General features: G+C 44.4%; 2 protein-coding genes across 4 annotated transcripts in view; both read left to right on the top strand.

Annotated features, from left to right (window-relative positions):
- The window catches only part of LOC119390442 (nuclear factor NF-kappa-B p110 subunit), a 402,969-nt gene extending 402,818 nt beyond the window's left edge, over positions 1-151 (top strand). For all 3 annotated transcript variants that reach the window (XR_007415548.1, XR_007415546.1, XR_007415547.1), the window contains exon 14: positions 37-151. The gene's annotated coding sequence lies outside the window, so the exon portion shown is untranslated. The remainder of the gene's footprint in view (positions 1-36) is intronic.
- Positions 43-20,241, top strand: LOC119390452 (putative ankyrin repeat protein RF_0381; the record flags this gene model as incomplete). The annotated part of the gene is given in 5 exon segments (XM_037658078.2): positions 43-151; positions 2,940-3,138; positions 5,961-6,133; positions 13,130-13,276; positions 20,188-20,241. Coding segments are annotated over 5 exon segments (678 nt in total), but the record flags the coding sequence as incomplete, so codon positions are not given.
- Positions 20,242-23,520: the final 3,279 nt, after the last annotated feature.

The following is a 23,520-nucleotide window of genomic DNA, read 5'->3' as shown; positions in this document are numbered from 1 at the left end:
GCCTCCATGTAACAAATCTTTCCCTTTCTCTTACAGCGCTGTGCACATGGCTGTGAGATATCCTCCATATGTACTCAACCTCATTTTGAAGATCTTGGCGAACACAAAGAAGTATTGCATGTGTATCAACAAGCAGAATAATGGAGGACAGGTGAGGCTTGATTGGGCATTATACGGTATGTGCCCAAATGGGAAATTTGGGCCATTGAATATGCGTCACTAAGTACGAGCCCGTTCTTGACTTTTGCCACACAATGCCTGAATACACAGCAGGGCGATAGGCAAGTAGCGAAGGCAATAGATGCAGCAGTATGTGGAAAAGAATTGAAGTGAACTAGCTAGGGCTTGAGCATGCATTCAGTGAGGTTGGTTCTTTTATCCTACTTGAGCGAGCACTGAAGCATTGAGCTACAGAGAAGTAATCAAGTTGAAACAGAAATTTCAGCAAGTCAGCTGTGCAGAAGTGGATAAAAGTAGTAGTACATTGTGTTTTTCTTCTTTGTTTTTTTCTGCTCTGTACTTCTTACACAAAGGACGACATAGTGAGGTAGGACAAGCATGTGTGCATTTATTCACTTTGTTGTCCTTTGTGTAAGAAGTACAGTGCAGAGAAATGGAACAATGTCATACCAACTGATTGAAGCCGTATTGATAAAAGTCCATCCTATGAGTATCGTTTTTGTACACATAGCTCGCGGGAGCTTGGGTGATTGACAGTTGGGTCAGCTTGACTGAATGTTGCTGGACTAAGCCAACGTGACCCGGCCCACAGGGTGGGCTGAACCTGCACACGTATGCGTGACATTCTGCAGACATCTGGCTTTGGAATGAGTGGGACAGCAAGTGCTTCCTGCTGCACAAGAAAATACCTCACTTGGGCTGATTCCATAAACGATACCACCACACAGGATACCAATGTTTGTGCGCCTCTCCTCAGATGTTCTTTCTTAACGTTATCTTTACTTCTTTTTTTTTTTTAAAGATTTCTTGCAAGCATCAAATGAGACCCTTAGTTACGAGAGCATAACAATAAGAAACAAATGGAAGAAAAAACAATTTTCACATTACCTACAGTCGGGTACAACTTTAGAAGGCAGCAGCATTTCGACCTCAAAGGCACAGAAGCCTGCACCAATGAGTGCGCACTACAGACTGACATCATAAGCAAAACAGTCGGAGAATATTGCCAAGTAGTAGATTATTTCTTTAGTTGCAGAGGCAGTCAGCTGCTACGCTTCTGTCATCTGGGCGGGGCCTCTCCTGCTATTTTAAGTTGTATAGAACTATAACTATTTCACCTCTGAGCTGACATTGTTCTGAAGTCCACACGTCATCACATGACATGCTAACACCATCATTGAATCATTTCTCAACCATCAGCTGGATGGAACTACTGTATGCCTGATGTTCATTAAATGTCAATTGTGCGAGTTCTTTTAGTGCCAACTTTTACAGTGACGAGCTCTTGCAGACACGTCTCCGTGGCTTGAACTTGGTTAGTAGGCACTGCCTACTAACCTTGTCACCTGCCTACTTACAGGCGACAAGGCCCCGAGATGCACGGATCAGTGAGCAAGGCTCTGATTTTTGGTGCAGTGGTGCAGCGGTAACCAAAGGCTCACATTAATTATTGTTCGCTCTGTTATCGTAAGTTTCCCAACTACATAAGGGATGCGAAATTGATCAACACGGGGTGTCGCTGGAGCCAACGTTTCGACAAGCAGACTTGTCTTCTTCAAGGCTGCAACTCATCACAGACAAGTCCGCTGGTCAAAATGTCGGCTCTAGCGACACCTTCACCCCTTCAAGCTGCCATCTTCCCCTAAGAACTTGTGCCATAATTTCATAAGGATACGCAAGGGTGCATTACAGCCCAGTAAGCAATTATAAATATTGTTATTAAACTACGTGGGGCTGGGGATTCACAGAGAAAATAGTATTCATTCATTCATTAGCAAGCCAAAGCACTGCCACTTTTTTTTTTTACAGTACTAATAACTGTGCTGAAAAGAAGGACGAAAGGAACTCGTACAACAGGACGGGTACTGTGTGCCTTTTGTCCTCGTTTTCAGCACTGTTTTGTTACGGTGACCTGATGAACTAACTCAACCGGATTGAGGTGTTTTTGTCAGTTTTTCAGTCTTGCAGCAATCCAAGGCCACTCGGACGATAGCCATTGCTGAATAAAGTTTTAACCTTCTCGAAAGTCGATTTCAATTAGCACCGCTCAGAACAATGCAAGGCCTGTTGTGCAAAACGTTGCCCTGTGCATCGCAGCACTGCAACATTGTACATTGTTTGTGATTTGTGATTTTTATATCACGAATTATTTTTCTGTATAGTGTGCTTGCATGGCAGTTGTGGGTGAATGAAATGAAATGGACGCAGCTGCATTCGAAACTTGCGTCACTGCACGTACTAGGTGGAGCACAGGTTGCTCCTCCCGCATCCAGAGGCAAGGTTGCATTGAAGTCCTATTACTAACAAATTAACATTCGCTGTCTTCAATGGACAACTAAATGATTTAAAAGCTCCATGCACTTTGGGCCAATTTATTATTTTTAAATGAGAATATTCCTAGGTTAGGTTACAGCTCAAAAATTAAATGCGCACATTATGAGGAATGAAAAAAAAATTTACATCTCTCTCTCGGCACATTCCTGCTCAACAGAATTATGGTGTTAATGTGACTGAAAATATGCTGCTACTGATGAAATATCATAAAGAAAATGCGAGAAAATTGTGTCAAAGTGAACTGTGCTTAATTCTTGCCGTTCTTGCGCTTATGCTAAGTGTGAGGCTTCACTAAACTGAAACTGCTGTGCAAGAATTTGCTGTCGTAAATGGAAAAACATACATTGTTTACAAAAGATCATGTGCTAGTTGAAAACTTGTTTTAGCCAATCTTCATTGGATATTATTCTTGATTTCTGTTGCAGACTCCATTGCATTTGGCGGCACTGGGTGGGCGGCATGACTTAGTCACCATTCTACTGGACCATGGTGTTGATGCTGCACTTGTGGACTGTGCAGGCCACACCATCTTGCACTGTGGTGTGCTTGGATCAATGCCCAGGGGGACTCTTGACGCAATTCTGTCCCAGCCACAACTGGACCGCAATGCGGCCAACAAAGAAGGCGAGTGTAGCCACAAGTGACTACAGTGACAGGCTGGAGCTACGAAATAAAAACAGTCATTTTTGAACAGGAGAAAGGCAGACGACATGCATGGACCCTTGTGCGCGTCATCTGCATTTGCTCCTGTTCAGAAAGCGCATTTTTTATTTTTATTTCTTTTTTTCAATACCAAAATTACCACTCTGCTGTAAAGATTGACTCGGCAGGATGTGCGCGTCAAGTGCTGAACTGTACTTTAGCATGCCAGAAAACAAAAGCATATGCAATGTAGAACAAGTGTTCCTCAGATTGGGTGTCTGTGTGGATGCCCAAGAGGATTCCAAGCATTACCTGCCAAAGAGCAAACAAGATGCCTCTCCATTTTGAGATCTCGGTGCAACACAAATTGAGGGAGTCTTGCATGCTGTTCTAGTTGCGCATCACTAATTTCATCACATGTAGCTGGCTGGCAAAGGAATAAAAATAATTTAGTGTCTTTTAGGTGCATTGCTTTCTTGTGTGCCCAAGAGAACGAGACACTTATAAAAAGAAAACTTGGGGCTTGTCTTTTTTGGCGGCAGTGGGGAAGGTAAGCGGGCATGAACAAGAAATAAAGGCAGCAAATGTCTTCACATGCATGGATAGCCCCACACAGTCAAAAGCATTTTCACAGGCCTGTTGTACTTTTCAAAATGCTTAAACTGCCTTGTGAGCACTCTAATGCACTGCAGAATGATCGTCAACATACTGATCACAATGTTAAGCTGATAGCCCGCACGTTGCCTCACCACAGTTGGCCTCGCTTGCATCAGTGTTTGTCGCACGTTTGTTCCAGTAACAGATGCATTGCAGTAACAAACCAGCCTTTACCGAAGCTACTTACTATACTGTGATGACACAAATGTGCGTGTACTGCAAAGTACTCATGAACATGGCTCACATGTCTGTTAAAATAGAGCATTTAAATAAATGTCCACTCATGATTTGTTGGCAGTGGAACTTACCTACCGTATTTACACGAATATAGGTCGACCCATTTTTTCAAATTTGACAATCCAATGTTGGGGGGTCGACTTAGAATTGAAACCAAAACTAGTGCATTTTTTTTTTTCGAGCTATTTTTGGGGGGGTCGACCTACATTGGAGTCGACTTACATTCGTGTAAATACGGTAAGCAGATTCCATGAGGTTTGGATGTGGCTTTCAGATTGCAGAACTTCCCACAGCCTCTTGCCATTCCTGTTACATATTGCTCTCACAAACACAAATGAAATGCACTCAGCGCCAAACTGTTGGCGCACAAATCGTGGAGTTCAAAGTGAAATGCAAAATTTCTTGGCCATATTGTGAAACTCTGGAGAATAATGGACGAGTGCAATTCAGGATTGGTTTCATTCTGGCCACTTGCACAACCCTTGGGTTTTATGAAAGCCATTTAGAGAACCCTTATAAATTTGCAAACAGATGACATGGTTCGAGTTGAACTGGACTGATCTAAATATTTGACTCTTGGTTGGCCGACTGTGAGATATTTGCTATAGCCTAGTGACCAGAGCCGTACCCAGGAATTTTTTTCGGGGGGTGTTTCTGTGTAGAACAGCTATCTTTGGCGACTGGTGGTCGCTGTGAAGGTGTGCAGGTATTTTAGTGTCACCCGAAAAGTTAAAGCATGAAACAATTTCGGGGGTTGTCAGAACCCCCTCAACCCCCTCCCCCCCTTTAGTTATGGCCCTGCTAGTGACATTTGAGAGTGCTTGCTGACATTATTTTTGTTTGTGCATGCTTCTGAGTGGCCTGTGCAAACATCTGCAGGCAGAGGATGCTGAAACCAGGGCTGCCAAATAACTAAAACAACATTCCAAACACTGAAAAACATGCCGTGCGAGAGTTGGGCAACATTCGAAGCAAAGCACTGCAGCAACACTGAACAACTGTTGCCAATCTCGTTTCATTCTTGAATGGCCCTGTTGCTATGCTGTCTTTTACAGAACCAGCAATGCTTGTCTGCGTGCATGCTAAATATTGCACTTTGCACAGTCAAACACCCATGCTTGGTAATGCTCATGCACCCACTTAGATTGCGACCCTCGCCTTACATTCTAAAACATCTTTGCTAATCTAAGTAGTGGCTCGGCAGTTTTGCATCTTGCCATCACTAGACTGTATGTTCCAACAGCGCTGTCAACTGTGAAGAGCTTCAGTGCAAGTTGTCTATAAAAGCAGCCTCTCGGATGTGCTGTTCAATATTACATGCAAAAGGGTATTTCACTTTGTGCAAATCCAATAACAGCTTGTGATGGGCAATACAATTCTATTGTCGCATTCAACCAAATACATAATGATAATTTCACTTTGAGTAATCCAAACAACTGATGCCACTATGAAGTTCAGTGACAGTAATCTTAACCACCGCCTATTTGTGCACATGTAATCAAGTATTCACTTAATGTCCCATGTGAACCAGGCTCTCATCCCTTGAAGCTGAAGCATTTATTTTTTCTTCTTCCCGTTTGTGGTGAGCATTGTTACATCACATGTAACATAGATGTTGCATGAGATCGAAAACAAGTGATACACTGAAATGAGCATTACGTTTCGCTGTGAGTGTGCACTATTTTGTCAATGCACATGGACTCCAGAATGGAATAGAGCACTTTGTTTCTGGAGGTTTTGGTCACTTGTGACTGTTAGGATCGCATGTGCGCAGAGTGCTGGTGCCGAGTTTTCTTTTGATAGATCTAGTAGGTTCAACTTCAAAGGAGTGTGTCCAAATTTTGTTTTGTTTTTCTTCGACAACTTGCTGCCATGGAGACGAATGTTCTCATTATCGCCTCATGCAACAGGCAAAACGGCTTTGCACCTTGCCGTGATGAAGAGAGACCCTGGTGCCCTTCAAACACTCTGCCAAGCAGGCCTTGATGTCAATGCTGCTGCCATGGATGGTACTTTGAACAGGCCTATTCATTTGGCTGTCATAGGAGACTTCGTCGAAGGTGTCAACATTCTGCTGAGACAGGTAAGAAATGTTGTTGTTAGTACTGACTGGAACAGCGCAACATGCACGTACAAGCTGTGTCAATTACATGCCATTTAGCAGTTGGTAGTCTCAAGCTTACTGTAGTCCATGTTTCTGACCTGAACTTGAAATGAGAAATTATTTTTAGGGGTGTGCGAATATTCGAAATTTCGAATATTTTTCGAATAGTGTTTGCTATTCGATTCGATTCGCACTGAAATTTTACTATTCGAACTATTCGAACTTCCCAAAGACAAATGCAGTCAACGTCCGCTTGAAAGTGACCCCTTCAGATTTTTAATATGCTTCACCTCATCACACCCCCGATTGCGGCAAAGCTGCCTTTCAAGCTCCGTTACGGTCGAACTTAGGCAAGAGACAGTCAACGTCTGATTGGAAGTGGCCCCTAGATTTTCAGTATGCTTCACCTCATCACACCCCCGTATTGCGGCAAAGCTGCCTTTCAAGCTCCGCTACGGTCGCAAATGTATGAACTCAAGAAAACGCTGGTTCCAATATGGAGATGAAAGATGTGGCAGAGTTGGGGGCTCAATTAATGCTGTTTTGGACCTGAAATTTGGGCAGGAAGTCCAAAAAATCGGACGCCGAAGCTTTTTAGCATCCAAAATTTCAGATGTTCTTATATATCGATGTCTACGAGGCAGATTTGGAACTCCGGACTTGAAGGGAGCACACCCTTGTCCGCCACATCAGTTGGCCTTCCACAGCAGTTGAAAGAGGAGGAGAGGGTGAGGAAATGGCATCTCTGCCTATCATGTGTAAAGTGTTGTCAGCAACACTTTGGTTGCACCAAATCATGTACATAAATACAATTCGGCCTCTATGTTGCCTCACTCTTGATAAGAAAGACAACTATGAAATATGACCCCACCAGCGCTTCAACCTAGCGAAAAGAAACACTTTCATGTTGCGATCTCACAAGAACATACTTAGGGATTCTCTGCAACTTTTTTTGTAATTTCACTTCGAATTATTCGAAAAATGTTTGAGAAATATTTTGAAAATTATTCGAAATTATTCGATTCGATTCGCACTCAATCTTTATTATTCGAATTCGCTTCGCACCCAAAATTTTGCTATTCGCACAGCTCTAACTATTTTCCCATTCTTTTTTATAGCAACTGATATACTGTAATAAACATGACCGGATAGGTTACTGGTGTGGACTATAGTAGGTATTCGAGTAATGCGTGACATGTTTTTGTCCCCTACTTAGCACACAAAAACCCGCAGTTATAGTAAACATTTTACGTGCGTCCATAGGCCGGCAAATTGTTGGAACTTATTCAGACTCGCTCAAAAAACATACTTTTTCTTCGGACTCACTCATACTCACACTCAACGATGTCCTACTCGTACTCGATGTCCTACTCGGACTTACTCGTACTCATCCTCACTGAAGTTTTGCCCTGTGGGGCTCATTTAGACTCAAAATCACCTATATTCAGCTCGGCCGAACTCTTACTCAGACTCACCAAAGCTCTGGCCAAGCAATCTCAGACTCAAACTCACTATATTCTCACTCGGACTCAAACGAACGCGTGGATCTGGGTCTGAGTGAGTGCAAGCGAGTTGATTCACGAGAGAGGTTGCCAATCAATGCTAGGAAAAAGCGTATAAGTGAACGGGAGTCGAAAGCCGAGCTGGTGGGTAGGTGGATGTGAGGAATAGGGGACATTCAAAATGTACAGCGTCATCTGTCAACAAGCCCATAAGCTCGATCCACCATGTTTTGTTGGGCGCGAAAACGAAACCAGTTGCATATCTCAGCCTTTCAGGCGCTAGCTACTGGTTTTTTATGTTTGGTCTGTGATGACTTCCCGATGCTTCGTGCGCTGTTCAGGCAACGAGGGATCCCTGACAATGCCGGGAACAAGGTAGCACTAATTTTAATTGAATTTATCAATTAGCTGAATTAAAAGAAAAGAAGTACCGACACGAAGTTGTTTCGTCAACAAGATTGGCACTGTGCTTTGGTTTGGAAATGACCAGTGCGTGCAGAAGCGCTCTACAACCGCGGTTCTTATTTTTTCGTGCAATTTAGTTGCTCGCCTGCAACATAAGCTAGACTTGCAGAACAATATTACGATATATGCATTTTGAAACAGACGGCCGACTTCGCACGTGCACGAGAGAGCATGATTGATCAACATTAGTGTAAGTAGTGCCACAGACGCTGCTGTGCGCATGCGCGGAAAATCAGTGCCACCACACGAGACTCGATCGGCGCAAAGGCCCCAACAGGCATCTCTTTGCAAGCTTCGCAAAGCAGTGTGCGCCAAAGCACATAGTCCGTATGCCGCGTGTGCCCTTCGCTTTACCCTTATCTTGTGTTTACACCCCCTTATCCCGTGTTCGCAGTGCATGCTGTGAACACAGAGCTAAGAGTTACGAAGCCGTACAGTAGATGGAGCTGTTTGTTTGGTAGGTCATTACACTCATTTTTCTGCTGATCGCGGGCCCTCGTACGCTGTTCGCAATAGTGCATGGTGTAATGCAACACCACCGTGGAATGCAAAAGCAAAGAGCGCAATATTTTAAAATGATATGTCACCGAATGCACGCGTATAGCATTAAAAATAAAACAGAATGACAATACTAAATCCATGCGATAGATCACGACCACAAGGCATTATAAACAACCAGTGTACAGTAAAAGAGCGTTACTCGGGCCGCTCTCTTTGTGCTCTTTGTGCTTTGGCCGCTCTCTTTGCACTGCTCAGGCATCTGTCCATGCCTTGTTTATTTCCAAAAAAAAAAAAAAAAACTCTTGATACACGCTATTGTGAAGGGTGTAGAGGTACCTGTGACTAAAGAAATGAGCCGAGGAAGGCAGCACAGCGTTGCACATGTTGCACAGAAACAATGTGGTATTGATATCAGACGAGTGTTTATGACGTGTGTATATAATCGCAGTGGGAAATACAATGGAGATGTATTGCAGTGCAATGTTACCTTAAAAGTCTGACAGTCACATCTCCATACCTGCCAAGTTTGGAGAAACGGAATCCGGGAGATTTACTCAACGGGGGGGGTATAATATATTTCGACCGCGGGAGGAGGGGGTATAAAGTCTGCCGACCGCGGGGGGGGGGGGGGTGTACTGCGATAGAAATTATATGTACATTAGGCAGTTTTAGAACAGCGTACGCAAAGCTTTGCGCTGGCTTTTAGCGCAACTGCACCTGCGCGTGCATCGTACGCTAAGCGCTTGCGAGCTCCTGGTGAGTGACGGAAATAGCGGGCCGCAAACGCTAACGCTAACTTAGCGTACGCAATTCTAAAACTGCCTACTGTCAGCGGGATTTTGCGGTCGCCGCTGATCTGTACAGAGTCCAAACCGATAACATCGTTTACGCATCGTCTGTTTCACGTGCGAAGTGACCAACGCAGTTGAAGCAGAGACGAAACGACCCGGCCGTCACCGTCGCGCGAAGGGCACATGCGATAACATCGCTCCGCGTGCGAGGCCTGTCGTCGCTTGCTTACCAGTTATTTCGTCGGGCAAGGGACCATAAGGGGCGCCGTTGAGACGGGGACGGTCGCGAGCGCTGGTGAACACGCTATCTCGACAGACATCGGCTAGCCTTTTAAGTGCTGGACTGCGGCGCAAAGTGCACAGCTACTTCATGCGCAATGAAACTGAGTTGAACCTTTACCATCGTTAAAAAGAAGAAGAAGAATCCTTTCTACTACGTGGCCAGATCTTTGCTCATGTGGCCAGACAAAGCACTGGACGCGCGGGCAAAACTGGATTTCCGGGAGATTTCTCTATGACCCGTACAACCGGGAGAAACGTTCAAAATCCGGGAGTCTCCCGGGTAATCCAGGAGACTTGGCAGGTATGCATCTCCTCTGCAACAAACACTTTTCTTGAACGTCTACCTCAGATAGGAAGCGCATGCCACTACAGAACAGCTGTTCTGCTTTGTGAAGCGGTGCACCTTTTGCAGCTGCCGTCCAGGTGAGTTTTTAAGCGTGCAGAGCTCCGATATTGTGTTCTCATCGATTTGTAGCTGCACAGTGAGATCCTCTGACCATTCGGCTCTGGGTGTCGAAGAAAACGGCTGCATTTTCTTGGCCCGAAAGCTCCGCCAATGACTACTGCTTAACCTCTCCGTGGCCTTTCCTTATGGAACTGCTAGCAGACGATTCCACGAAGGTGCCCAACAAAAAATGGCGGAAGCACCCAGTGTTGCCGGAGCACCAAGCATTATGAAAATCCCCCTATTGACCATTCATTTAGCTAACACTAAGGAGAGTACAGGGAAAAGTCTACACTCTCATGTTTGATTCACTGTTAATTCACATTTGATTCACCTTTATTTTGAATTAATATTTGATGCACCGTAAGTATTTTATTCACCTCGAATTCACATTATTTCACATTTAATTTCCATTTAATCCATTTTAATTCACATTCGATTCCCAATGATGCATTTAATTCACATTTGATTAATCTTATGCACATAATTATCACTTCTAACTTCTTCGCGTACCCATGTTACATAAATTCACTTCAATTCCCATTTTATTCACCTTTAATTCATTTTAATTCTTACCCGCATTACGCAGGTATGCGCCATGCCTGACTTTTGGTACGATTTGTGTCCACGCTGCCAACGCCAATTTTTTACTCAGGATCCATATGAGGCTTTCGCCTTAATAACAGTGGGAGTGGCTCACATTGAATGAATGAAGGCCAGTGACTGTTGCTGAGCAGTCACGAGAAGAAACTAAAGTGCTGTCATATTACTTGCATCGATACTCACGTCAGCTTACTCCCCTTGTCAACGACTCAACTTCTTACGCACACAACTTAAGGGGAGTAAACGTAATCACAAACCAGTGCATGATAATTATTCCTCTCACAAACTGGTAAGTTGTCCTGCTTGAAACTTTGTATTCGTATGTGCTAAACACCCTACACCCTGTGGGAATCGAGAGCTCTCAGGCTTGCAACGAGAGGTTCACGCACTGCCGTAGCAGGCGGCCTCTCGTCCGTGCGCTCGGCAGCTCCCTTTGTGCGATAGCTGTAGCACCACCGACATGCATACTCAATCGGTCTTGTGGAGTTACCCTGTATGGCCTGCAATCCCATAATTGTCACACTGTGCTGCATCTTGGGTTAATAAACCTGTGTTTGTGGACAACCTGCCTCGAGTGCCTTTTCTGCGCTGTGTCGGAGAGTCAGCAAACCCAGCCGTAGCGTCTTTGTGCGACAAGTTTTTCGCGACAAGTTTTTTCGCGACAAGTTTTTCTGGACATCCCATTGACGTTGTTGTAGCTAGATTTGACTGTTGCATTTAACCTAAAGACATGGAGCACTTTAGAAGTAGCAGTCTGGGATTTTATCAGTTCTTGAATTTCGCAGGTGACTGGGTCTGTTAGTTTCTTGGAATTTGGCCTGAGAGTTCGCTTAACCGTATCCTTTCTTAAACCACAGCTCATCCGCATTACTTCTTATGTGCTATTTAAAAGGTCCCTCAGTAGGCCGCATTGCAAATTTTGCGGCCTAGTGAAGTGGTGGAATTCGTATGGCGCCGTCATGGGAGTGTCCTACTGAAAGAATTTTTCTAATTGGTTAATTATTGGAGGAGTTACGAGAAATTGAAATGTCCTCTTACATGTAGCTCGAGGACTTTGCACACAGATTTGCCTTGTCCACAAGCTGTGTGTTCCTACCCTGCATTCGACGTGTACCGGAGCCAGCAGACCGCATCATGCCTACGTGATGAACTCTCGCCTCCTCCCTTCTCATACTATTTTGCTTTGTGGCAGAATTGTATTTTGCATTGAATTCAACGTTTTTAGAATTATGCAAACTATATTGACATTTATCGAATTCTGCAAGGCCTAGCTAAATTAGCTCTGCCTCATTCAGGAATAATAATAATAATTGTTGAGGTTTTACGTCCCAAAACTACCATTTGATTATGAGGGACACCTTGGTGGAGGGCTCTGGAAATTTCGACCATCTGGGGTTCTTTAAGGTGCAGCTAAATATAAGTACACGGGCCTCTAGCATCCCGCCTCCATTGAAATGCAGCCACCGCGGCTGCCTTCAGGTCAGTAGTCAAGTACTACAATAACCACTAGACCACCACGGTGGGTTGCCTCATTCAGGAACGTGTATACGTATACACTGGGGTCACTGAAGGAATGCAGTTTTTGTCCATGGTTGTAATTGAGTTTTTCAAAACTAAGGTCGTGCTAATATTCAAAATCTTGATCATGTTAAAAAATATTGTTATACCTACATGCAGCATTGTTGCTGCTGATGGCTGTGACAACCATTTTACTTTTCCCTTGAAGTGACGCAACTTGTTTGACAGTATCCTAACAAAACCGTTCCTGCCATGTGATGTGAATGGGGAATGCAACCAAGTAGATTTTGTTAGGCTAGCTGGTGCCTTTTATCTACTGCTTGTTATTCCCTGCAAGAAAGGTCAAACTAGGAATACTATATGCTGGCCCTGTGCATTTGTCCTCCGATTTTTGTACCTTTGAGCTTTTGTGACACATTGCAAACTATGGTGTGGACATTACTAAGCAGTACACAAATGCAAGTGCAACCGTTTGTTTTTACTTAATGAAAACGAAGGAATTATCTGCAAACAGCAGTCCAAGGAAATGAAAATGGGCAAGACAAATGAACATAGTGAGTGCCACCGCCAGAAGAGGCACAATGTTTTTAATAAGAAAGAAATGGACACAGTTCAGCTAGTGCACAAGGTGGCAGCACTTGCACAGTGAACACTGTGATCACAGATACATCAGATACATGGCAACTTTGACAATTCGCACCGTCGCGCACTGGGGCACCCTGTTTCATCCAATCATTGCAGTGGCCCGGTGCGCACCAGTGCGATTTGTCCAAGATGCTTATACATGACAGATCTCCCTATTCTTAACAAGTCCACTTACAAAGGCATTTGCTGTAAACTGTGTTTCTCCTATTTACCACTCTTGCAGGACACCATCCAAGTTGCCGCGATCAACAGCGATGGCATGGATGCCTTGGGCATTGCCCTGGACATGAAACGAGAAGCCATCGTGGAAATACTATGTGTGCACAGAGAGGCATTGGAAGAAAAAAAGAGCATCAGCGTGTGTGAAACGGTGAGAAGTCTGGGCCAGTGTTTGTGAAAAATGGGTCAACTTCTTTTCAAAGCAAGCTTTGTTCTGTAGATGCAATCAGGCGAGTTTTTCTTAGGCTTGTGCGAATATTGGAACAAATATTACAGTCAGGGGTGGAAGTGGGCCTCAGCCCTTTGGAGCAGCTCAGGGAGCAGGAATAATGCTGTTTTGGAGCAGCTTTGGAGTGGTAAAATGGGAGTTTTGGAGCAGCTTCGGAGCATCAAAAAGTATGTTTTGGAGCTGATGCAAATTAGTTTTGGAGCAGACTTCTCGGGTCCAACATGATCTTTAATTGAAATCTTTTATTTCTGGTTAACACAAAAAACTCCAGTAATTTTTACTAAGCATCCAATACTGATGAGCCGACCAGACTTACCACAAATTAATAACATACATGTAGATATGATCCCATCACTAAAACATCACAGCTGACAGAGCATTAACTTGGAGAAAAACAAGATATAAGCGACGTTTTGGATCCCTACAGTTGACTAGACCTCAGACAAATGAAGAATGCTCATGTCAATAAAACAACGTAGCTGAGATGAACAACAGAAGGCTATAGATAAGATATTAAAAGTTACCTTACGCCGTGCACGGTGCCGTCGCAGCTTCTGTTGTGCATGTCGTCTCGACGGCAAAACGCGCTCTCTGCAGCAGCTCGTGACGTCTATGCCAATCGGTAGCGAGATAGTGGGGCGGCGATTCATCAGCGGACGTCGTCCGTTCCAGAAACGCTGCTGATTGTTTGTTTCAAGCGTCGCACGGCACGTAATTAAAGCAATGTTCAGTAATAACTACATGCGGGCCGCCAAATGTCTGTCACTTCTGTTTCTGGACATTGCGGAATGAAATCTGAACGCTGGCAATAGATATATGGAACAATATCAAATTTTCCATGCTTCGCTTCCATGGAAGAGCACGTGAACGGGGGGAACGTGTTGACACTTTTCCTCAAATGTACTTTATCCATGAATCTTCATCCAGAAGAGCTTTTTCACAATTCCTTCCACCAGCACATCCGGGTGAATCGCTCTTACGGTAAATACCCCTAAAAGCCCCTGCCCTTTCGAGCTCGCGAGTGCTAGGGTGGCAATTCGAAAATTTTTTGCTTACTTTTTTAAAAATGTCATCTCATTAACAAAAGCATGCAGTCTGGTCAGAGCAGCTGCAATTTGGTTTTAACATGCGCAGCTGTCAGCAGCGGGCCCGTCGCTGACGGTGCACTGTGAAGCAGCGATGCTATGTTACACGTCCGCCCCTCGCTTTCCAGAGTCAATAGCTGACGGTTAAAAAAAGCTTCGCTTAAGAACAAAGCAATGAATGTGATACCAAGAAATTGTATTGTTATACTATGTAAGGCTGGCAGCTAACTCTTTTGGATCCCACCTCGAGTAACTCAACAAAACGCTGGTTTAAGGGAATATTGCCGCTCCAGCAACTGAAGCGGTTTTTGTGCTGTCAGTTCTATAAACGCGAAGTAAGCGTTGAGAGCACAGCAAGTTTATGAGCCGTCTCTTGATGCCTCGAGATAGCTTGTGCACCAGCGACTGTGCCCTTCGAGCGACGCAGCCCCTCCCCTGACGTCCCTTCATGCTCCTTACGAAAGACGAGCAGGGCGTTTCCTCTCTGTTTGATAAGCAATCGACGGCAGGCCTCGCACGCGGCATAATGTTATCTCATGTGCCCTCCGTGCAATGGAGACGGCCAGCTTGTTTCATCTCCGCTTCAGCTGGGTTTGTCACCAGTGCTCGCCGCATGTAGGATGCCCGGGGTGATGTTATCAATTTGGACTTTATATGGAAAATGACGACAACGGCAACGGCAAAAACCCAAGAAGAGTTTTCAAAAATGCAAAAAGGTGTCCATATAATTGCTATCACAGTAAAAAGATGAAGATTGAGGAGCCTTTCCACTCTGTGAGGTGGATGATCAGCGAAGCTGTTTCGCGCACAGCAAATGGTGGAGGCTAGTTTGGTATCTAAGGCCAGGTTGTTATAGCGGCCCGGCTGTTAATGCCCAATACGCAATATTAATGCAGTTGCCTCAGATGCCTCATCAAACACGAAAATTGACCATCGGTGTTGGCAGCGTCAACTCGATTGATGCAAAAAGCATCATCATCATCATATGATGACATCATATATCGTGACCTCACGTATTGACTTCATCACATGACATCGTCGCTTTGCACTTCTTCCTTGATCAGTGTGCCGATCATGGAGGCTGTGCAAAATTAGGTGATGTGCAGAAAGCTTTCGCCTTCCAGTTGTCGTCTCAGAAAGCTTGCAATGCGTCGGATTCTGGAGGCGGTGCAATACCACGTTAGGTGCAGAAAGCTGCCAGAGGGAGGAGAAGGAGGATCAATACATTTGAGTCAGAAGAATAAAATGGCTTTCGCCTTCCAGTCGTCGTCTTAGGCCAATGCATCAGAGACGCTGTGAGCTTTTTTTTTTTTTTTTTGGCATTGCTCCCTAGAGGGCTTTAGGGGGTTTTCGGCATACAAACAAAAAATGTCCTAGCCATATACAGCTTTGTTGTAAAAGGAAAACGATGTTTGTTATATCATGTAGTCCCGCGTTGAACGCACTTTTTGAGACTTCTGCGGAAGCTCGGCATGAAGCGGATATCCATTTTCTAGGTGAGCTGGCGAGTGCGCAAACAACAGTCTGGAAGCACTGCGAGAATGCTCTTGCTTCAGCATAGAGAGGCTTCAGAGAGAGGGAAGGGAGTGTCGGAGGAGGCTGGCTTCTTGAGGATAGCTAGGCGACGTCATGTTCCGCCCAGCAGTACAATCGATCGAGAAGAAAAAGAATCTGGCTTTCGCCTTGGAGTTGTCTTAAGGGAATGCATTAGAGACGGTGTGACTCTTTAGCATTGAGGCACTGTTGTACGTTGGGGCGTTTGTCTACCACGTGTGCTGATAACCACATCTATTTAGGCTTTATGAAATATAAAGTGCAACTTTATTGATCCAGTATTCAGTTTATTTGCTAGTGTCAAAAATATTCGCTGAAGAGGTTATTCCAGAACACTCAACTGGATGACGCCCTTATTTTCGAATGGGCCTTTTTCAGGAGGGTAGTCTGCGCATGCGCGGCGGCGGTGACGACACGCGCGCCATGTTTTTTGAGGGTCACAGCGTGGCGACAGGAGCGGACTGAGCGCCACCTGACGTGGAAGATTTGCAAACTTTCCCAAAAAATACCAGGCCTCCGAGAATATCTACCGGCACGCGGTGGACAACTTCGGAGGTCATGGACCCTCAGTTTCGATTTCAGTGATCTCCACTAGAGGTGCTCTTCAGACCTGAAAAAGGCCCATTATCGAGTGAAATATAAGTTCTCCTAAGGTAATTTTCTCCATGAGGTTTGCAATGAATCGAAATATTTCTAGCTCTTCATAAGAGCCCCTTATTAATTATTCAAGTAACCGCAACTTGCTTCTCCAGTGTACTCTGGGATGTGAAATTAGCTGCTCCTGAGTGCTCCCAGATGCAAAATTACTTGCTCCAAAGTGCTCCAAGATGTAAATTTTCGCTGCTCCAAAGTGCTGCAGTATGAAAATTCTGCTGCTCCAAAAATTGCTCCAAATCAGGAAGTCCTCGGTAGCATCACTGTCCTAACCACAAAAGACAGAGTGGCAGAGCTTACCCGTATTGGTGAAAGTGCAGTCACAATTTCTGTCCACAGGTCCTTAAACACCAGCAGGGGAATAATATCCGAGGAAGGCTTCATGGGTTGAAGTGATGAAGAGCTTCTCGAGGGGTTTCAGGATCAAAATGTCGTAAAGGTTCAAAGAATAGTCATCTGCCATAACGATCAGGAAGTCCCCACCAAACACGTGATACTAACTTTTGGTACGAGTGAAATGCCCACCTCTCTCGAGACAGGGTACATGAAAATTAATGTCAGACCCTACATCCCCAACCCTAGACAGTGTTTCAAATGCCAAAGATCCTGGTCACGCGTCCCACTCGTGCCGAAGCAAGGAAACATGCACAAAATGCAGCGAAAACAACCATACAGCTGAAAATTGCACATCGTCGCCACTTTGTATGAAATGCAAGGGGGATCATCCAGTGTATTCCTGGTGTGGCCCACATTGGAAAAAAAAGAAAAAGAGAAGTTATTGCTCTGACATTCAAAGAAAAGATCTCGTTTTATGAAGTGCGGAAACAGTTCTCGTGCCTATTCCGCAGAAGTTACGCCGATGTGACGCAGTCAGGGGCAGCGTCACAGAGGCCTCAGACGTCCTCCGGGTCCACACAAAGTGGTCCGGTTGTGACTCCTTCCGCCCCCTTGATCGAAGCAGCGGTTCCTGCTTCATCCACCTCAAAGGGCCTGCAGACTTCTGGTCTCGCTAGGCCCTAAATCAATCGAATGCCAAGGCCTGAGACCCGTGTCTCAGCGCCAAATTCTTGATCCTTCAGCATTTTCAAGAAGGCAATGGAGGTCGAATCGAAAACCTCGGTGTCAACAACACCGAAGGACAAGTGCTCTGGGGAGCGCGCTAAGACGGACAAATTCCCAATCACTATGTTCAGCAAGAAGCGATAACCTGAATGGTTATCGCTCTTGTATGCAGTAAAGCTGCTCAACATGTCACCTGTCATCCTTTAAATTATCCAAACAATCCACAAACATATATTTGCTTAGTTTTAATCCATTATGGCTTTTATCGTTGACTGGAACTGGAGAAGGCTACTACACAAGTTAGGTGACACAAAGGACATTATAAACAAGTTCTCACCAGTGGCATTCTGCCTTCAAGAAACTAACCTTGGTGCATAACATAATCAATTCCTTAAAGGCTTTAAAGTTGCCCGAAAGGACTGCGAACTCTGTAGCCGTATGTCGAGAGGAGCAGCTATTGCTCCTCCTGACAGACGGCTATAGGTCTCGGGTAGGAGCCAGGGAGGCACTGCTACCTGAAATGTCCAACTGAATACATCTTTTGAGGTCCCAGCAGTCACCATTTTATCCTACAAAACCATCACCATATTTGTTCACTTTATATTCCACTCCACGCTAATTTTACCACTAAAAACCTAGGAAATCTAGTAGAACAGTTACCAAAGCCATTTGTTTTAGCAGGATAATAATGAGAACTAACAGACAATAATGCCAAGGAAAGTATAGGGGGTGTTATTTCTTGTAATTGGAATATAAATGTGAAGAAAGTAAAGTGGACGAAAAGATAACTTGCCGCCAGCAGGGACCGAACCTAGCGACCTTCGAATAACGCGTCCGATGCTCTACCACTGAGCTACAGCGGCGGTCATCCTCTCGTCCACTTTATGGGGTATATATGTGCATTTAAACCTAGGAGTGTTAGTCAGCGCCAATCGCAGCCATGGTGGCAAGTGTGGAACACTCTTTTTCTGCCTTTTTGGCATCACGTAGCGCGTGATCTTTTTACGAGCTGGCAGCTGACCAATAATCCGTCGCATAGTACCTGAAGGCATCAAGTCTACCAGAACGAGACCCTCACTATGAATGAAGGAAAGATCTCTTTTAAGGGCTCGTTTTTCTTTGTTAGACACAATATTAATGGGAACTAACAGACAGTCATGCCAAGGAAAGTATAGAGGATGTTATTTTTAATAATCGGGATATAAATGTGAAGAAAGTAAAGTGGACTGAAAAGATAACTTGCTGCCGGCAGACTTGATGCCTTCAGGTAGTATGCGAGGGATTATTGGTCAGCCTGCCGGCTTGTAAAAATATCACGTGCTACGTGAGGCCAACAGGCAGAAAGAGAGTGTTCCACACTCGCCGCTATGGCTGCCGTCTGCGCTGACTACACTCCTAGATTTAAATGCACATATACACCCCATAAAGTGGACGAGAGGATGACCGCCGCCATAGCTCAGTGGTAGAGCATCGGACGCGTTATTCGAAGGTCGCAGGTTCGGTCCCTGCCGGCGGCAAGTTATCTTTTCGTCCACTTTACTTTCTTCACATTTATATTCCAATTACAAGAGAAATAATACCCCCTATACTTTCCTTGGCATTATTGTCTGTTAGTTCTCATTATTATTGTGTCTAACAAAGAAAAAATGAGCCCTTAAAGGTCACCTTGTTTCGTTTGTTTTAGCAGGGAATTTTAATGCTCATTCTACTCTTTGGGGTAGTGACCAAGCAGGTACATTCATTGAGAATGTACCAAGCAGGTTACAGGTACATTCTCAAATACCACCCAGTGCCAATGTCACTTGGTCCTCTCCAATGCTCAGACCTTCCTCTTGCATATGCCAAAGATGCTGCAAAGAGCCTGAGCATTGCACGAAAAAAAAATGCAAATATATGTACCAGAGCATTTAATCGTAATTTTAATTTGTCTTCAGCCATGTTACTTCCACACGAAATAACAGGTGGAAAGGGGAATTTAGCTGAAGATTACTGTTCTGTGTCTTCATATGTTCAAAGCAGTGTGTGCTGCTCAATTGCGATGAAATCAATAGCTATTTGAGGTGTCCATTCGTTTGAACTGCGAAAGCTAGAAATATACGTACATCATTATACCTGACCCTGGAAGGCTCAACACAGCAGTCTTTTGTCCACTTGAAAGTCTGATCTACGATTGCAGGAGTAATGTAAAAAAGGAATGACTACAGCAAAAATTGTGATCACCTCATCGTGCTGCCCCAGTTGTGCTCCAAATTTTAAGTTTGCAGCTCCAAGAATGTTTCTTTTATTGCTCGTTAACCAACTCTAAGATCACAATATTCTGCTCCAAACCTAACATTTTTTGTGCTCCAAAGTTGCTCCAATGCCATTCCTGCTGTACCCCACCTATTTTAGCTATTGTACCTCTACTGCATCACGATAAACTGCACAGTTATGATGAGCTGTGTAGATTTATAGTGTTCACCTGTTTGCTTTTTGCAGGGACAGTTTGAAAAGGACAGCAAAGATCCAGAAACACTTTCTACCAGTGATCTCGCAAAGTCAGGTATGAGAACGACTCAAATATACACTCACTCATAGATGAGAACCCTAATTTGCATCAATGTCTGGGAGTTTTACGGGAATATTGGTCGGAATAACAAGGTAGATAAGGCAGCAACAGCTTTTCCCCACAAAACCTTCTAAACCACTGCTGTTTACTGTAACTTTTGTTATAGACACACTAGGATATTGAAAGGCAGTTGAGTCGAGTCTGCTCAGCACAGGATTTGGAGTAAAGCCGCCTGCACCACATGGTGTTGAGTGCATGGCAAGGTCATCTATATTTAGGGGAAAAAAAAAGAGTGTGCAGCTACTTTCCAAGAGATGCCACATGTGGCCACCAGAAGTACCTATTTGTTTGTGCAGGTGAAGTCAAAACTCTGCCAAAGTACATGGTACCTCATCTGGTTCTAGCACCACAGCTTTGCTTGCAATGCATTACATGAATGTAGCTTTTGCATATCATTGTACCCCCTACTGCAAAATAGCGTGTGTGAGGAAAAAAGATAAGCGATCTTGATTTCCACACAACTGATATCTCACTGTGCTTCCACAGTTGGCTCAACAGTAACACAAACACAAGGCTGTTGAAATCTGTGACAATGAATGTCGCCACGACAAAGAATTCTCAGCATCCCATCAGCTGCACATAGATAATAACACAAAAATAGTCTCTTCAGAGCACATACTTTTCCTTGAATTATTTCTGTTCCAATGAAGTTTTTTCAAATGCCAACCAGATAGAGAAGGGATGCCCGAAATTGCCGGGGTGGTAGCTCAACCTTTTAGTAAGGGCTCGGACTTCTTTCGCAGTGCCACTGTGGCACAAGGTGAACTTCTTCATCTGAGACGCTCATTTAGCCAATTATTTTCCAACAGTTACCTGGTTGCCCATAGATCCTCCATCCACCGTGTTGCAACCATGTACGATGCTAATGTGCAAACCGTGGTCGAGTCTCTCTTCATGCTTCCGCCATGTTTGTGAAATGGAGTGTGCATTGCACTAAGTCAAAACAAAATTACTGCATGTTGCAATCAGCATAATCATGGATGGAGACCACACACATGTGTAGGCACCATGTGAAGGCATGGTCAGTACAGTAAAACCTCAGTGATACGATCACGGCTCGTACGAATTTCGGGGTGATACGAATTTTTCTGTGGTCCCGGCCAAGACCCATTAGCCTGCAATGTAATGGTGTACGGTTGTTGCGAACAGATTTTCACCCAGTTACGTTTGATATGAACGTACGCTAGTGCACAGGTACGAGCAGGTGCTGTCGCGAAAGACGCGGCAGTCACGCGCGGGCGCGGGCATGCGCGCTGCGCGACTATCAACGGTGCGTCGTTGCCTCCGAGATAGTCGCGCGAACCTTGTAGGCCTTTATGCGCCTTCGGATTGAGATTACAGATGATGTTGACGTCGCGCTTTTTTTGTCCCCCGACGCGTTGACGCGTGCTCCTGTGCTCGAGGCAGCAGCGTCTTTGTATTGTGTTAACACGTGCCTGCCATGTCGATTCTACGAAACAAGACTGAAACTTGGGCTGCGGGTCTGTCATGAAGTCCCATGAAAAGTGGACGAAGACCCCAAGAGACAAAGCGGACGGTCTTGGTGAAGGAGCTTGGCCTGTATCTATCGTGGCAAAGTGCTTCTTAAGTCACTTTCGCCGCATTACTTGGGTATCATGCAGCGCAGTAAGATTAGGAAGGGGCTACTAGTGGTCACGGGGCACAACACATATGGTTCATTAATTACACACACGCGCATGCACCGTATATTTACGAGTACAAGAGTGATCGTTGACGTCTAAAAACTTTACTGGCAATTATTCAAAGCTGTTCATGACGTCGCTGCGGCCCTGAGAAACACTAAATCAAAACGTATGCCAACTTTCTTTTGTCGCATACTAATTTTCCATGTTTTCTGGTGATACGAATATTTTTGGTAACCCCACGAGATTCGTATCACCGAGGTTTTACTGTATATCAACGCAATTATGGCAACTATGCAATTCTGAAAGCATACAGCCAGTGCTGCGTCATACACGTTGATCAGGGTCGTAGCAAAAGCCATAGGTTTCCATAATTTATAGCTCAGCCTTCCTTAGCAGGTTGCACAGGTCAACCTACCTTAATTTTACTAGTTTTGTTGGGCCTGTTGGAGGTGCTCATTCTACCAGAGTTATAGGTAATTTTATTTGCATGAACACGGCAGCAAGGCTACAGCTGACTACTGTTAATGAAACTCTGATGAAATTTCCCTAATTATCTGCTGGTCGAATTGAGCAAGAGGCATAAAAAAACATATCGCTAGCTCGCTTGGCAATATATTTCTCCCCAATTGTAACACTTTCCAAACAGACACCTGCATTTTGTGGGCTTAAGAGTAGAAAATTAATGTAATGATAACATTACAACACCTAACCATCTAGAAATTGAATGTGCACCTTAATATTCCACGAGATGGAAGAAAAAGAACATAGCATGTCTCTGATTCTTGCAATAAGAAAAAGACAAAACCAGAAAACTTTACCTTCACAATATAAAACTATTTAATAGTTAATGTATATTATCATCACTCTTAGGTAGCACTTCATTGTGATGAAGAACAATTTGTCATCCTCCGTGCAGTCAGTAGCATGTTTCATGTACTGCATTTATCGATTGTTGTCCTCTGAGCAATCACTGACCATTGCTTAAATCACTGACCTTTGCTAGTCCATCCTGCGATGCACGCAATCCTAATAGAAGCGCCCTAATAGACTAATAGTATTAGACTAATAGTTTAGTCTAATAGAAATCAATGTATGGGTGCTGGCCGGCACCTCCGGTCGAGATCGAATTAATAGATGCCTACCATGTAATCTTACAAGGAATGTTAATCTAGCTTTTTCAAGGGCAAAGAAACACTGCTATATTGGCTGTTGGAGGAAAGAATTGAGGAGGGGTCCTGACGTTGCCCTTGGTGAAGCCGGAAGTCGGCCATATTGACTGGGCAGATTCTCCTCTCTTGTTTACGTGCAAACTGCGCAGTAGAAAGCATGTCGATCTCTTTGGCTCAAAAACCATGTACGCTGCACGGCGCACTTGCCGTGGCGATCCGAAACCAACTGAACGGAATTCAACGCACTGGGCCAGCGCGATACCGCTGGCGAAATAATTTCGTGCGAGTATTGCTCTTGCACTGAAAGAAGTTTATCTGAGTATTGTAAATATCTTGCTTTTATTAGCTTATGTGAAAATAAAGATGCTTTATCAGACCAGCCAAATTA

The sequence above is a fragment of the Rhipicephalus sanguineus genome, chromosome 1 (genome assembly GCF_013339695.2).
Source record: "Rhipicephalus sanguineus isolate Rsan-2018 chromosome 1, BIME_Rsan_1.4, whole genome shotgun sequence".
NCBI lineage: Eukaryota > Metazoa > Arthropoda > Arachnida > Ixodida > Ixodidae > Rhipicephalus > Rhipicephalus sanguineus.
This window is presented reverse-complemented; position numbering and strand designations above follow the sequence as displayed.